This window comes from Nerophis ophidion, linkage group LG11 (genome assembly GCF_033978795.1).
Source record: "Nerophis ophidion isolate RoL-2023_Sa linkage group LG11, RoL_Noph_v1.0, whole genome shotgun sequence".
Lineage (NCBI taxonomy): Eukaryota > Metazoa > Chordata > Actinopteri > Syngnathiformes > Syngnathidae > Nerophis > Nerophis ophidion.
The window spans coordinates 1,683,085-1,699,754 of record NC_084621.1 but is presented as its reverse complement, the minus strand read 5'-3'; the positions used below and the strand labels follow the sequence as shown (position 1 = coordinate 1,699,754).

The window sequence follows — 16,670 nt, the reverse complement described above, 5'->3', positions numbered from 1 at the left end:
CATTTGGAACACTATAATAATTCTGCCCACGTTAATCCACATTAAACTGCCTCAAGTTTGTTGCTTTTATCAAAATGTGATAGCAGGGACCCTGCCATTCAAAATTAGGCTGCTACATTACTAATGATTAATGTAGCTATAGCTAAAAAAAATAGTACAATTCAATAGAGACTATTCATCCCTGGACACCATGGACTTCATTTTAGTTCAGGTGAAATGACAGACAGACAGGGCTTTGCTGCCCCTAACACACACACACAAGCACATGCACACGCACACACACACACAGCAAAATGAGCTAACGTTACGCGAAAAGCTAATTATCCTTCACCTCAAGTCAGAACTGTGAGCGAGCTGAGCTGCAGTTTAAGTTTCTAGAAGGTCAACGGGCTCTTAGTGATGTTAGTAATAGTTGTGACTGGGAATTGTTTTTTATAATTTGGGTAAACTGTACGATGTCTGCTGCTAAACACATATCTGCTCGACGCTGAAGCATTGACAACATGCGTTCTGAATACGCACTGCTGATTGGCTTTGTATGTAACCAATCAGATGGTTGTGTGGGCGGGACAATGCTGGGTGCTCACTGCTTAGACAGAGGCAGAAAGCAGTGCAGCTTGTTAAGACTTTAGGTTACAAACTCGTTCAATACACCCTCGTACCGAACCGAAACCCCCGTAGCGAAACGGTTCAACACAAATACACGTACCGTTACAGCCCTAGTAATAATACTATTCACTGTTAGAAGCGACCCTCTGGGGCCAAAGATAATTGCGATGTGGCCCTCAGTGAACACGACTTTGGCACCTCTGCTCTAAACAGAGTGCATCTAAGGTATCAATGAGCACAAGCACTGTAATTAAAATAGTACATGTGGTTTGATTCTAGGCTCAAACAGAGCTCGGCTTTGAGGACCGCCTGTCCTTGGAGGGTTCACAGGTCATCTTGGAGAAGGTTAAGACCTCCGATAAAGGTCTATTCGAAGTCACTGACCTTTTGGAATTCCCTGTGTCCAAAATCCACTTGCAACTAAAACGTAAGAATGGACTGATTTTGGAAAGAAGCGGAGAAGTCAAAGAAAGTTCAGTTACATCATTGACTTTGTGTGCAGCGCACAAGCTGGAGTCTCTCTATGTGGCCATCATCGCCCTGCTGGGCCTGCTGGTCCTCCTCCTGCTGGTCTGCCTGCTGTCCTGCCTCATCAAAGTCAACAAGAGGTCCAAGAGGTCCGCCGCCTTGGAGAAGATTGCCCAGAATGCTGGCAAGGAAGAGGAGGGAGAAGCCTTCAGACAGGTTGGGCAGACAGTTAACATAGCTGGTCATGTTTATGTATGTTATATTTGTATTATATATAGGATGTCGTAGTCCTAATGGTTTGTACAGCCCTTTGAGACATTTCTAATTTAGGACTATATAAATAAACATTGATTGATTGATTGATTGATTTATTCTAGGCGGAACTAGGACAAAACCAAGCATATTTCTGTGATGTTACGGCAATAAGGTTGCGTTTCTCCTTACGGAATTCAATTACAAGAAGAAAAAAATGTTAACTTTGTACAAATAACGTTGGGAAGTTATGAGAAAAATAGTCATACAGTTACAATATTAATGTCATAATACCCAAATAATAAAGCTGGATTTTCTATTTATTTGAAAAAAAATGTTTTTAAGTATTATTGTGACAACAACAAAAAAACTATGTTGCATTTTTATGAGGGAAAATAATAATATTACAAAAATAATGTTGTATTTTTAAGAGAATAAAATTGTAATGTTTTGGCAATGCAAAGTGAAAAATGTACTAGCGTGAATGACAATTGCCAGAATGTAAAAAAAAAAAAAAAAGTATGTATGTTAAGAGAATAAAGTTTGAAAACTGAAAGAACAAAGGCGCATTTTTACAAGCGAAAAAACTATCTGAATACAACAACAAAAAAGTTGTATTTTTAAGAGAAAAGGATTGTAATTAGAGATGGCCGATAACATCGGACTGCCGATATTATCGGCCAAAAAATGCTTTAAAATTTATTATCGGAAATTATCGGTATCTGTTTCAAAATTATCTGTATCGGCTTCAAGGAGTAAAATGTATGACTTTTTAAAACGCTGCTGTGAACACGGACATAGGGTGAAGTGCAGAACCCCAATAAACCTTAAAGGCACTGCCTTTGCGTTCCGGCCCAGTCACATAATATCTACGGCTTTTTACACACACAAGTGAATGCAAAGCATACTTGGTCAACAGCCATACAGGTCACACTGAGGGTGGCCGTATAAACAACTTTAACACTGTTACAAATATGCGCCACACTGTGAACCCACACCAAACAAGAATGACAAACACATTTCGGGAGAACATCCGCATCGTAACACAACAGAACAAATACCCAGAACCCCTTGCAGCATTAACTCTTCCGGGGCGCTACAATATACACCCCCCGCTGCCCCCTACCCCCTCACATCAACCCCGCCCCCCAAACCCTGCGCACCTCAACCTCCTCATGCTCTCTCAGGGAGAGCATGTCCCAAATTTCAAGCTGCTATTTTGAGGCATGTAAAAAAAAATAATGCACTTTGTGACTTCAATAATAAATATGGCAGTGCCATGTTGGCATTTTTTTCCCATAACTTGAGTTGATTTATTTTGGAAAACCTTGTTACATTGTTTAATGCATCCAGTGGGGCATCACAACAAAATTAGGCATAATAATGTGTTCATTCCACGACTGTATATATCGGTATCGGCTGATATCGGTATCGGTAATTAAGAGTCGGACAATATCGGATATTGGCAAACAAGCCATTATTGGACATTAATTAATTGTAACACTATAAATGTACAGGAGACGGGGATAATGTTAGACTGTCATATGAAAAAACGTATTGATGTTATCAGAATAAGGTTTTAGAGTGGAAAGGACAGTTGCATTTTTATTAGAAAAAAATCATTTGTATTAAAAAATTAAATTCCTATTTTAATAGAAAAAGATTACATCAGACGATCAAAGTAAAGTGATACATTTACAGTAGTAAGGGAATACTGTAATGTCGGAATGTACTAAGGAAAAACAAATCATACTACTATGACTGTTTGTTTTTTTTATCACTGGTTTGCAGACGGGTGCAAGAAAACGGCATTAGGGATAATGTTAGATTCAAACCCAATGCATTCTGTTTCAGACTGATTTGAATATAAGATGTGAAAACCGTGCTTAAATGTCTCTTATAGAGTTCAAGTGGAATGTATTTGTCATGATCCACTACTTGGATGATGTCATATTCTGTTTTTGTTCCATCTTTTCACATCCTGTTTAGTATTTGTCTACCTTAGTTCCTGGTGGCACTTCCTGTTAGTTTCCGTTGCCATAGTCACGTATTAGTGTCACCTGCATCTTGTTTTTCATGCGCACCTGCCTCCTAATTTCTGTCCTTATATAAACCTGCCTTTTCCGTTACTCACTCTCGCAGTTTAGTTTGCTGATCGATGCAACAGGTGACGTCGCTGATTCCTATTGTGGTAAAAGTCTTTTTGTATTCGTTAGCTTCCACGCTATTCCTTCGTTTGTGTCCCAAGCTCACATGCTAGCGCTTTCAGTTCTTTCTAGCTCCCATGCTAGTTCTGTTGGTTTTGTCTTTAGTGCGCTGCGCAAGTCTTTTTGTTCTTAGTTTGTTTTTTTGGTATAAAAAAATCATTTCTTACCTTCACGCGGTTTCCAGTCCGCCTGCATTATAGAGAGAACGCACCCGCATAACTACAATGCCAGCTAAGCGTCACAGTATTATGTTAGGGGTATTCGGGGAAAAACGGTAACTAAAGTTGCAGATCGCCCGCATAGAAATGAAAGGAAAGGTTATTCTTGTCAATAACTTAACTTGGAAGGATAAACAGGATTGGTCCAAGAACAGTTATAGAAAATATGGTTTCGACAATCAGACAAATAATACATTCACTGTTGTAATGGAATAATGTTGGAATGTCATCGGGAAAGAGTTGTAATGTTTTGAGAATAAAGTTTTAAAAGTGCCAAAACAAATCATAATATTACAGAAATAGTCGTATTTTAAGAGGAACATATTGCAATAGTACAACATCAGGTTTATATTTTTCTTGCTGTAAAAGTCTAATAATATCACAGCAATAAAGTGACAATGTTTCAAATGATGTATTTTTATCAGAAAACAACGGCAATATTATAAGAATGTGATGTAAAGGTAGGACTTCTCTATAAGGAAAAACATGAATAATGTTTTTATATTACAATAATTAAAAGTATTGAAGTGTAGTATTAAAAAGTCTTCAAATGTATTTTGATTTCATTTTAAAGGTGGTAAAGAACATCACGAAGCTCAGTGAGGACTCCAAGCATTCCCAGGCAGACAACACCGAGAAATCTCAGAGCACTGAGGTAGACATTAAAGTAAGTCCCTTTTTTTGGTACTTTGTCCGCCATGTTTGATTCTGACCTGTTGATTGTGTGGACGCAGGGCCTGGAGGTGTCCTCTAAAGAGGTTGGCATCGGTAACCTTGACACCAGTGATTCTGGCGTTGGCTTTAACACCGCCCTCCCACTGGACACTGACACCGACCAAATCCCCGACTCAGAGGCGGTGAGCATCTCTGTTGCCCCGGAGACCAAAGCGCCAGCAACTATGGAAGTAAAACCAATTTCAGTAGCTGAAACCAAAGCAGTCCCCGAGAGCAAGAAAAGCCCTGATCATCAGTCAGTCAACTTGGATGTTCCCAAATCAGCAGACGCAAAGCCTAGTCCAGCCTCCAGTCCGGAACCCAAGAATGCTGTCAGTCCAGGTGATCTGAAACCTGCGGCCTCCCCCAGCTTAGAAGCCAAGCCGGCTGCTCTGAAAGCCACCAGCCCCGCGGCAGCAGAATCCAATAACATTCCTTTTTCACCTGATTCAGTCGAGAACTCCATGCCGACCTCGCCAGAACCCATCACCAATTGTAAGTAGTGGCTTTGAAGGGAACTGCATTTTTTTGTTGAATCATTCACAATCCTTATTTAAAGACAAGATCACATGCAGTACAGGACACACCTTCTCCTCATTCAAAGCCTTTTCTTTATTTTCATGACTATTTACAATGTAGCTTGTCACTGAAGGCCATACCTGCTAACCCTCCAGGATTTTCTGGGAAATTCAGCGCCTCTCCCGAAAACCTCCCAGGACAAATTTTCTCCCGAAAATCTCCCGAAATTCAGGCGGAGCTGGAGGCCACGCCCCCTCCAGCTCCATGCGGACCCGAGTGACGTGTCGACTGCCTGTTTTCACGTCCGCTTTCCCACAATATAAACAGAGTGTCTGCCCAATGACGTTATAACTGTAGAATGATCGAGGGCGAGTTCTTGGTTTCTTATGTGGGTTTATTGTCAGGCAGTCTCATTAACGTCCTCCCAGCGCGGTAACAACACACAACAACAGCAGTCACGTTTTCGTCTACCGTAAAGCAGTTCGTCTGCCGTAAACAGCAATGTTGTGACATTCTTAAACAGGGAAATACTGCCATCTACTGTGCATGCATATGTGACAATAACATCTACGGCTTTTAGAGCAGTGGTTCGCAACCTTTTTTCAGAGATGTACCCCCTGTGAACATTTTTTTAATTCAAGTACCCCCTAATCAGAGCAAAGCATTTTTGGTTGAAAAAAAAAATGATAAAGAAGTAAAATACAGCACTATGTCATCAGTTTCTGATTTATTAAATTGTATAACAGTGCAAAATATTGCTCATTTGTGGTGGTCTTCCTATTTGGAAAAAAAGATATAAAAATAACTAAAAACTTGTTGAAAAATAAACAAGTGATTCAATTATAAATAAAGATTTCTCCACATAGAAGTAATCATCAACTTAAAGTGCCCTCTTTGGGGATTGTAATAGAGATCCATCAACTTCATTCTAAACATTTCTTCACAAAAAAGAAATCTTTAACATCAATATTTATGGAACATGTCCACAAAAAATCTAGCTGTCAACACTGAATATTCCGCCTGATTGTAGCTGAGATGGGCACCAGCGCCCCCGCGACCCCAAAGGGAATAAGCGGTAGAAAATGGAAGGATGGATTGCTGTAAATATACTCCTCCCCTCTTAACCACGCCCCCAACAACGCCCCGCCCCAACCACGCCCCCACACCCCACCTCCTGAAACCGGAGGTCTCAAGGTTGGCACGTATGCTTAAGGCATCAAAACTATGAATGAACACATGTGGAGTTATGGACTTAACAAAAAAAGGTGAAATAACTGAAAACATGTTTTGTATTCTAGTTTCTTCAAAATAGCCACCCTTTGCTGTGATTACTGCTTTGCACACTCTTGGCATTCTCTTGATGAGCTTCAAGCACACCTGGGAAGTGAAAACCATTTCTTTTGAAGCTCATCGAGTAATTATCACGTTATCATAAATGTGCCTGTTACTACATTATTTATGTACTTATAGGATATATATTGTCATCAACAATTGCATGATCAGAGAAATGGTCATTGAAACAGTGTGGGTCTGACTTAGTAGGATATGTACAGCCAGCAGAGAACATAGTGAGTTCATGACGGCACAACACTGATTGTTAGCCACCTCATGCCAGCATTTATTTACAATCCATTAAAAAGCACCCCCCACAAGCCCAAAGGGACAAGCGGTAGAAAATAGATTGATGGATAAAAAGATAAATACATATGTGTTCTTGTCTCACATAAGGACTGTGAATGAAAAAGGAAAAATGAAGGCGCAGTTCCCTTTTAAGGCTCATAAAATAATCACACATAATCATCCTTTCACTTCATGTAATAACTGCATTTTTGCTTTGCCAACACAGGCACACCCGAGCCAGGGCCGGATCAAGCGGATCTCATCGGAGGTACTTCTTAAAAAAGTGGAGAAACCAAAGAGGGGTAAAATGAAGATCCTACCACCACCACCACCTTAGAACTGTCCCTGCATATAAATCAAAAAAGTCAGACTTTGTCTAATCCCTGAGCATTGTGTAAATTGACATTATTTTACCTCACCGTTGTAGCACATCCCGAGCGGAGAACACATATTAAAGACGCAGTACCTGGGCTGACCTACGTACAGCAGTAACGAGCCGCACACTGCCGGAAAATAAAAAAGAAGAAGAAGCGAGGCTACCTGCTAACTCCATTGAGGCCGTACTTACATTCCGACATATTCTAATTTACATTTATATTGTGATCAAACATGATGTAAACACACGCGTTTTCCACATTTCTACCGCTTACTTTCAGCCTCTATGACTAAACTCTGCCTAACTTTGAACGACGCGCTCTTGCCGACCCCGAGCCTCAGTTTGTTATTCTTCCGCCTGATTGGCTGGCGTCGTTACACCTGACAATCACAAACCAGGCTCCGACCCCCGTGTAGTTGTAAACCTGGAACTTGTTTATTAATACACATTTTGTTAGTTCTCGGAGCAGATAGTAGCAAAATATTTGAAAATAATTTCAATATCTTTATGTGTGCACCCCAGCTTTGTTTAGCTGCATATTTTTTTTTTGCAGCGTTTGAGCTTTTTTAAAGGCCTACTGAAATGAGATGTTCTTATTTAAAGGGGAATAGCAGGTCCATTCTATGTGTCATACTTCATCATTTCGTAATATTGCCATATTTTTGCTGAAAGGATTTAGTAGAGAACATCCACGATAAAGTTCGCAACTTTTGGTCGCTAATAAAAAAGCCTTGCAGACGATGTGCGCGTGACGTCACGGGTTGTGGAGCTCCTCACATCTGAACATTGTTTACAATCATGGCCACCAGCAGCTAGAGCTATTCGGACCGAGAAAGCGACAATTTCCCCTTTAATTTGAGCGAGGATGAGAGATTCGTGGATGAGGAAATTTAGAGTGAAGGTCTTGAAAAAAAATAAAATAAAATAAAAAGTTTGAAAAAAAAAGAAAAGGCGAATGCAGATGTTTTTAGACACATTTACCAGGATAATTCTGGGAAATCCCTTATCTGCCTATTGTGTTGCTAGTCTTTTAGTGAGTTAAATAGTCAGAGGGGTGTGGCCACGGGTGGGTTGACGCCAGGGTCTCTGAGGGAAGTCACAAAGCTGCAGCAGGACAGAAGCTCCGCTGATCTCCGGTAAGAGCCAACTTATTACCACAATTTTCTGACCGAAAACTGCCGGTTGACATGTAGTCGGGATCCATGTTTGCTCGACCGCTCTGATCCATAGTAAAGCTTCACCTCCGGGAATTTTAAACAAGGAATCACCGTGTGTTTGTGTGGCTAAAGGCTAAAGCTTCCCAACTCCATCTTTCTACTTTGACTTCTCCATTATTAATTGAACAAATTGCACAAGATTCAGCAACACAGATGTCCAAAATACTGTGTAATTATGTGATTAAAGCAGACGACGTATAGCTTGGATCGGGTTGGAAAATAATGTCCGCTAAGACCCGAGACGTCAAAACGCACGTGTCATCATACTCGTCATCATACCGCGATGTTTTCAACAGGAAACTCTGCGGGAAATTTAAAATTGCAATTTAGTAAACTAAAGCGGCCGTATTGTCATGTGTTGCAATGTTAATATTTCATCATTGATATATAAACTATCAGACTGCGTGGTCGCTAGTAGTGGCTTTCAGTAGGCCTTTAAGATTAAAAAAAGTACTAGACTACAAAAGAAGTCATATGCAGAGTTTACAACTAGAAACTCCAAATACGGTGTCTTCTAAAAGTGTGTCACTGAAAAACCTATAATTTCGCTTCACCACAACGATGAATGCATATTTACTTTCAAGCATGCAAAATAAGCAACAACAAAAAAAAGTTTTGTGTTTGACTGCAAAGTCACCACACCACGATATTAGATTAGAAAGCGTTGTATATCTTTAAACTACAGTCATTATGCGATCACCAAATGCTGCATTTGAGACGACTGGGAAATCGAAAATATTCTGAGTGAAGTTTTTAAAGTCCGATTTACACAAAAAACAAACAAGTAAAACTAGTTGTTGGTTTAATTATAAATAAAATATAGGATGAATACATAAACCTCAAAACCTATACCTTGAACGGGACAAGCGGTAGAAAATGGATGGGTGTATGCATATATATATATATATATATATATATATATATATATATATATATATATATATATATATATATATATATCCCCATCCAGCTTTACATTTTCTACCGCTTATTCCCTTTGGGGTCGCGGGGGTGCTGGTGCCTATCTCAGCTACAATCATATATATATACATATATATATATATATATATATATATATATATATATATATATATATATATATATATATATATATATATATATATATATATATATATATATATATATATATATATATATATATATATATATTCACACTAGGGACAAGCGATAGAAAACGGATGGATGGATGGACTATGCTATAGTACAATACTATACTATGTATAGTATGTATAATACATATGTATATGTAGTATGTATATATATATATATGTATATATGTATACGTAAATATATATAAAGTGTATATATGTATATGTGTATGTATATTTTATGTTTATATATATATATATATATATATATATACTATATATATATATATAATGGTCACACGCATATACATTTTACACATATATATAGTATGTATATACATGTGTATATATGTATATTTAAATATATATAATGTGTATATGTGTATATATATTTTATGTATGTATATATACGTGTATATATATATAATCTATATATATCTATATATATATATATATATATATATATAGATATATACATAGTATGTTTACACGCATATTTATATTATGTTTACACACACACACACACATATATATATATATATATATATATATATATATATATATATATATATATATATATATATATACACACACACAGTACCGGTTGTGTATATTTTTAAATTGTGGTACTGTATTGAAATACCAGATATTGATTGATGACAGTTAATGACAAGTTTAATATATTTGGTTATGACATCAATCATTTTATTACGCTACATTTTTAACAGTTGCTAACATCTCTTTTTTCATCGTATTTTCTGCCAATGATCAAATATAATAATTTATTGGTTTTCCATAATTCATCACAGAAGACAAGTTGTGAATTGGGATAATTGACCAAATAAATAAAATAATCCCAAATTACTGTACAAATAATACTCCCACGATAAAGTCTTGTCATGTAATGTCAGATTTACGGCCTCTCAGTTCAACAATTTGGCCTTCTTAAGAAGGGAAATGACCGAGTCCCCAGTTTCCTAAATGCAACATAATCATTGGTGTGTTGTTCTGCTGTTTAAAAGAAATGCAAAGCTTATCCTCAACTAGAAAAAGCTGAAAAAAACGGAAAAGGCGACAGAGTTTGAAAGTGATGGTGAAGCCATGATGTCCTGTTCCGATAGAACTGCAGCCATCGCAAAAGCCATGCTAATTGTGTCCATTGTTTACCAGCTTGCACTTTTCCTTTTATCTAAACCCCGCTTTGTCGACACCTGCAAGTTTGTTGATTGGTCTGCTCTTTTCTTTCTGGTGAGTTACAAAATGTAGGTTCCTAGTTAGAAATGTTATCCTCGCCTTTGCCTTTTTCATGTCTTGCTTTTTTCAATCAGGGGGTTCCCAACTGTTTTGACTAAAATAGTTGTAGTTTCTAGGTCCTGTCCTTGGAAAGCAGGGGTGTCCAAAGTGCGGCCCGGGGGCCATTTGCGGCCCGCAGCCAATCGCCACACATTCGGCAAAAATTGTAATATTGATAGTATTGCAAAAATATAAAAAAACATTTAAAAACAGTGGAATGAGGTCAAATCTAATGAGAAAATGTGGCAATGTTGACACAAAGCTGCCGTGCAGGCAGTTTTTTTTTCCTTTTGTCTTTATTCTCTTTTTTTTCCATTGCTCAAAAAAAAAAAGGACAAAAAAAAATCTATGTTATGATGAATAATTACTTAAAACTGATCACTTTAATTGCATATGTTGTGTGGTTGCCATACAAAAACATCAAAGTTTTGACAACAGAGCATAAAACAAACAAAATAATAGTTCAAACTTAAAATCGACCGATATATTGGAAGTTGATCTTGAAATTTAAGTGTTAAAAGTAAACAAAAAAAAACTAACAAAAATGCATCACTTTATGAGTGGGGAACCTTTCGGATCTCAAATATATTTAGTAGGATTTCATTTAACTTTTCACTGTGATTACTCAAAAATATCAAATAATTAAAATCAATGTTGTCCTGCATTATTGATCTTTGAGGGCTTTAATTGCTAAATAAAGGAACTCTCCTGAAGGAATCAATAAAGTACTATCTATCTATCTATCAATCTATCTATCTATCTATCTATCTGTCTATCTGTCTATCTATCTATCTATCTATCTATCTATCTATCTATCTATCTATCTATCTATCTATCTATTCCTCCCTACCTCCATCCATCATTCCTCCCTCCCTCCCTCTATCCGTCTATCCATCTATCTATCTATCTATCTATCTATCTATCTATCTATCTATCCATCTATCCATCCATCCATCCATCTATCTATCTAAATACTGCATATTTCAGTTTTACTATAAAAAACTAAGTTGTCTTTGACAGAAAAGGCATAAAACCTTATTTGTTTTACTTCATATCAACCTCAAGTTGATATAGAGATTTACTGTAAGCATTAAATAAAAAAAAAAAAATAATAATTTGACTTATTTTTAACATTTTAGTGACTGAGACCCTCTATGCTTCCCAGGAGCCCTAAGGATTAAAAAAAAAAAATCCATATATTTTGTTATGGTTTGAAAATGAAAAATATCAAAATGCCCCAAGCATGCTTAAGTTTTTCCGTGTGCGGCCCTCTGTGGAAAAAGTTTGTACACCCCTGTTGTAAAGTGATGACCAAAATCTCAATCAATGAGGCATTAGGGCTAGATCAGTGTTTTTTATTTTGAAAATGTTTATTTTATTGATATAAATGTAAATCATGTTAAATATAAACATTTATACATGCAGCCCATTACTGGTCCATGCACACTTGGTTGGGAGCCCCTCCTGTTAATGTGCTTATTAACGTATCCCAAAAAGTATTTTGTCATTGCTCAGTTTATCCACACTTGTCAAACTGGACGTTGTTATTCTGTTTACACAACCTTGCTACAGATGTGTGCATAGTCATGTGACTAACGTGCCTCTACCTCATGGAAAACTAACAAAAGTCCAGTTTGGGTGTGTTGATGTCAGCTAAGAAACACAAAACAAAAAAGGAACATGAATAGTGATATATACAGTAAGTATTTAGTGAACAATGTTACATTTTTCCAAACAGATGTCAGACAATAATTCAGCATTTACAGTACATACTGAAGCCATCGATTTAGAAGAGAGTTGGACATGATGCAACATATAAAATAATATTTTCAAAAATAAGTATGACAAAAGGTGCCTCTGTGTTAGATGGCCAGATGGTGTGCTGTGGATATGAAACAAAAGTCTGGCATTCTGTTTTGAATACCACTAAAGTCATCACTAATTGCGGTTTTAAGTCACTCAGCCTTGTAAATAATGCACGTGTAATCCTCTTTATATTCAATTTTCAGTGTATGGAATGGTTATTGTATCATACTAAATAATAAAGAATAATTACAAATTCTCACCGATCAGAATAAATGGAACAAAATAATACAAAATGTGTGATATATATATATATGTATATGTATATATATATGTATAAGTATGTATGTATATATGTGTATACATAAATATGTATATGTATATATGTATGTATATATATTAATATATATATGTATATATTAATATATATGTGTATATTTGTGCATACATACATATGTATATGTATGTATGTATGTATATTAATGTGTATATATATATGGATTATGTATATATATGTATGTATATATGTATTTATACATACATATATATATATAAATATATATATATATGTATATACATATATATGAATGGATGGATGAATATACTGTGTATATAAATATATATATATATATATATATACTGTATATATATGTATATATATATATATGTATATATATATATATATATATATATATATATATATATATATAAATGGATGGATGGATGAATATATGTGTATACATGCTATACTCTCTCAGCTAATACTAATGCATTGAGCTACTTTAAAAGGCAAATATTATGAAATGTATGAAGTCTATAAATGCTGTGTTCAGGGCACCTTATCTGCTGTTATTGCCAACTCTCTCGCAAAATTCCCATGTTGTGTTCAAATGTATCTGATGTCACTGAATGCAGCATGGCCACAGAAAACATGCAAGCTTTTGCCACCATTCTGTATGCAGTATATGAGTGTGTAGAGTCTGTGCCTCATCATCACAGGAGTGAGAAAAGATGTGTGTTTTGCTTGTATTACATGCTTGTGTTTAGTGTAGTTTCACCTTTCCATTTGTGCGCGCGTGAAGGGAAGTGTTGTGTTCCACAAGTCATGAGGCGTGAATGTGATCACAGAACTGAAAAAAAAAAGACAACAGTAAATGTTGTTGTAACTTTGACTTTTGTCTTTTATTTTTAGATTTGACAATGTGTCGGATTGTTGGCGATTCCTTCCTGTCTGTTGCAGGTCCACTGCATTATATTCGCCAGCCAAAACATTAGGTACACTTGCATTCCTGCTTAGAACATGGCACCAATCGCTACTCATTTTGAGTCACATAAACTAGAGAGTTGGACACTCCTAACATGCGAAGAATATGACATTTCTTCATAGCACGGAGGCAAAGAACGCTAATTAAAGCCGTGACGTGCTGATATGTCACAGGTGCACATGGATGTACAAACCCCGTTTCCATATGAGTTGGGAAATTGTGTTTGATGTAAATATAAACAGAATACAATGATTTGCAAATCCTTTTCAAGCCATATTCAGTTGAATATGCTACAAAGACAACATATTTCATGTTCAAACTTGTTTTTTTCACAAATAATCATTAACTTTAGAATTTGATGCCAGCAACACGTGACAAAGAAGTTTGGAAAGGTGGCAATAAATACTGATAAAGTTGAGGAATGCTCATCAAACACTTATTTGGAACATCCCACAGGTGTGCAGGCTAATTGGGAACAGGTGGGTGCCATGATTGGATATAAAAACAGCTTCCCAGTCTTTCACAAGAAAGGATGGGGCGAGGTACACCCCTTTGTCCACAACTGCGTGAGCAAATAGTCAAACAGTTTAAGAACAACATTTCTCAAAGTGACATTGCAAGAAATTGAGGGATTTCAACATCTACGCTCCATAATATCATCAAAAGGTTCAGAGAATCTGGAGAAATCACTCCACGTAAGCGGCATGGCCGGAAACCAACATTGAATGACCGTGACCTTCCATCCCTCAGTATCAAACACCAACATCAATCTCTAAAGGATATCACCACGTGGGCTCAGGAACACTTCAGAAAACCACTGTCACTAAATACAGTTTGTCGCTACATCTGTAAGTGCAAGTTAAAGCTCTACTATGCAAAGAGAAAAAAACTACAATATGCAATTTTGGGAGAAATTGCGTGCGAATGCTTAAATGTGCAAGCCGCTGAAATGTGTACGCCAAATTTAAATGCTAACGTTGACTTGCTAAAACAGTTGGAATGCGTCAAGAACCAAGTCAATTGACTATGAAGCAAACGCATGTAAAATTAGCCCTGAAAGGTAACATGTTTACTGTTAGAATGCTAACAATTAGCATGTATCAAGTACCACCTTATGTGCTTCTTAGGTGTTTGGCTGCAGAATTGGCAAAAAAAAAAGTTTGCATGTAAATGTTGGAATGCTAACGTTGGCATGTGTCCTTACTTGCCAACCTTGAGACCTTTGAATTTGGGAGATGAGGTGGGTGCGGTTGGGGGGGTTTGGTGCTGGCGGGGGGGTGTATATTGTAGCGTCCTGGAAGAGTTAGTGCTGCAAGGGGTTCTGGGTATTTGTTCTGTTGTGTTTATGTTGTGTTACGGTGCGAATGTTCTCCCGAAATGTGTTTGCCATTCTTGTTTGGTTTGGGTTCACAGTGTGGCGCATATTTGTAACAGCGTTAAAGTTGTTTATACGGCCACCCTCAGTGTGACCTGTTCAGAAACGATTACAAAAAAGTGGGTCCCCAAAAATGCACCGTGGGACCCCATTTTTATGACTTGTCTGAACTCTTTTTGGGATTTCAGAATATGGTCAGCCTACAGTATCTTGTATGTGATTTGTTATCTTTAATAATGTAAAATGTATCAAACGGCCCAGACACGCTTCTATAATTATTAATACGGCCCTTTCCGGGAGAAGTTTGGACACCCGTGATGTAGCAGAAATTAAAGTAGCAGTTTTCTTTTTAAAGAATATTCTTGTCATTACATTTCTTCGGATGCTAAAGCTCTTTGAACTTCCCCCAAAGGAGATGCTGCTCCGTGGTCAGTTGCTGCCATCTTTTTATTCCACCAACACCACACAACCACTGTTGCTAAAGCCAATAAATACACCGTATATATGTGTGTGTCTGTCTCGACTGCTGCTATGTCCACCTTGTAAAAACTAAAAAGAATATTTATATCCTGCATATTTCATGGCTTAAGAGAGCACCAAGAATAAACGGGCGACTCTGACCTTTGTGCAGTCTTCATTATCACTCTCAGTCCAAGATGTCAATCAACGCCGGCTTGTCTTACGGGCGCCATGTTCTTCAGATTCAATAACCTTCACCTGGCAGACGTTCCCAGCCCTTCAAACATCTGTTCCCCAAACCTTCCCCAGTTTCCGTGTTTGTTTTACTGTCTTCCGGCAGGTTGATAGAAAAACTACAGGACAGTGACGTGCAGTCAGGGGAGGCTGTCTCACCTGCCATCATGGAAAGAAAAAAAATGGAATAAATTGTTATATGTATCAATCAAACAATCAATATTTTATATAGCCCTAAATCACTAGTGTCACAACACAAACCACAACGGTATCCAGTGATTATTCTGTGATTATACTGTGTTGGATCCATTGTGGATTGAACTTTCACAGTATCATGTTAGACCCGCTCGACATCCATTGCTTTCCTCCTCTCCAAGGTTCTCATAGTCATCATTGTCACCGATGTCCCACTGGGTGTGAGTTTTCCTTGCCCTTATGTGGGCCTACCGAGGATGTCGTAGTGGTTTGTGCAGCCCTTTGAGACACTAGTGATTTAGGGCTATATGAGTAAACGATTGATTGATTGATTGATATTCTATAAAGTTATTTTCCATTTAACTTCACCAGTTTTAGATTATTTTTATTCAAAATCGCAGAATTTTCACATTTGCCGTTCAAATACTGAGAAGAGACTTGCGGTGAGGCAGCAACCAGTTGAGCCTCACCATGGATTGCGCAATGACTCTGCTAACTGCTGGCTGCTGTGCAGTGAGACCATATTGCTATATAAATTATATTATACATTTCCATAGTTTAGTTAGCTGAGGTATATAATTTACAGTGTATTTTGTCAACAACTTTATGTGTGTAACGTATTTCTTGTGCTGGGCAATCATAATACGGCTGCGAAGACGCACTGTGTGAGGCACCTGTTCTCCCGCCTCATGGTGGTAGAGGGCGCTAGTGATCCCAGGGATCATTCTTGCGATTAC

The 16,670-nt window shown here is 37.4% G+C and overlaps 2 protein-coding genes across 2 annotated transcripts in view; both read left to right on the top strand.

Moving 5' to 3' along the window:
- The window catches only part of si:dkeyp-77h1.4 (uncharacterized), a 38,416-nt gene extending 29,170 nt beyond the window's left edge, over positions 1 to 9,246 (top strand). The window contains exons 8-12 of the mRNA XM_061914821.1: positions 889 to 1,036; positions 1,112 to 1,293; positions 4,329 to 4,421; positions 4,489 to 4,963; positions 6,834 to 9,246. Coding sequence (XP_061770805.1) covers positions 889 to 1,036; positions 1,112 to 1,293; positions 4,329 to 4,421; positions 4,489 to 4,963; positions 6,834 to 6,886 — 951 coding nt within the window. The 3' untranslated portion in view covers positions 6,887 to 9,246. The remainder of the gene's footprint in view (positions 1 to 888; positions 1,037 to 1,111; positions 1,294 to 4,328; positions 4,422 to 4,488; positions 4,964 to 6,833) is intronic.
- vars1 (valyl-tRNA synthetase 1) overlaps positions 1 to 16,670 on the top strand; it is a 223,102-nt gene that overhangs the window by 103,310 nt on the left and 103,122 nt on the right. The gene's annotated exons all lie outside the window — the stretch shown is intronic.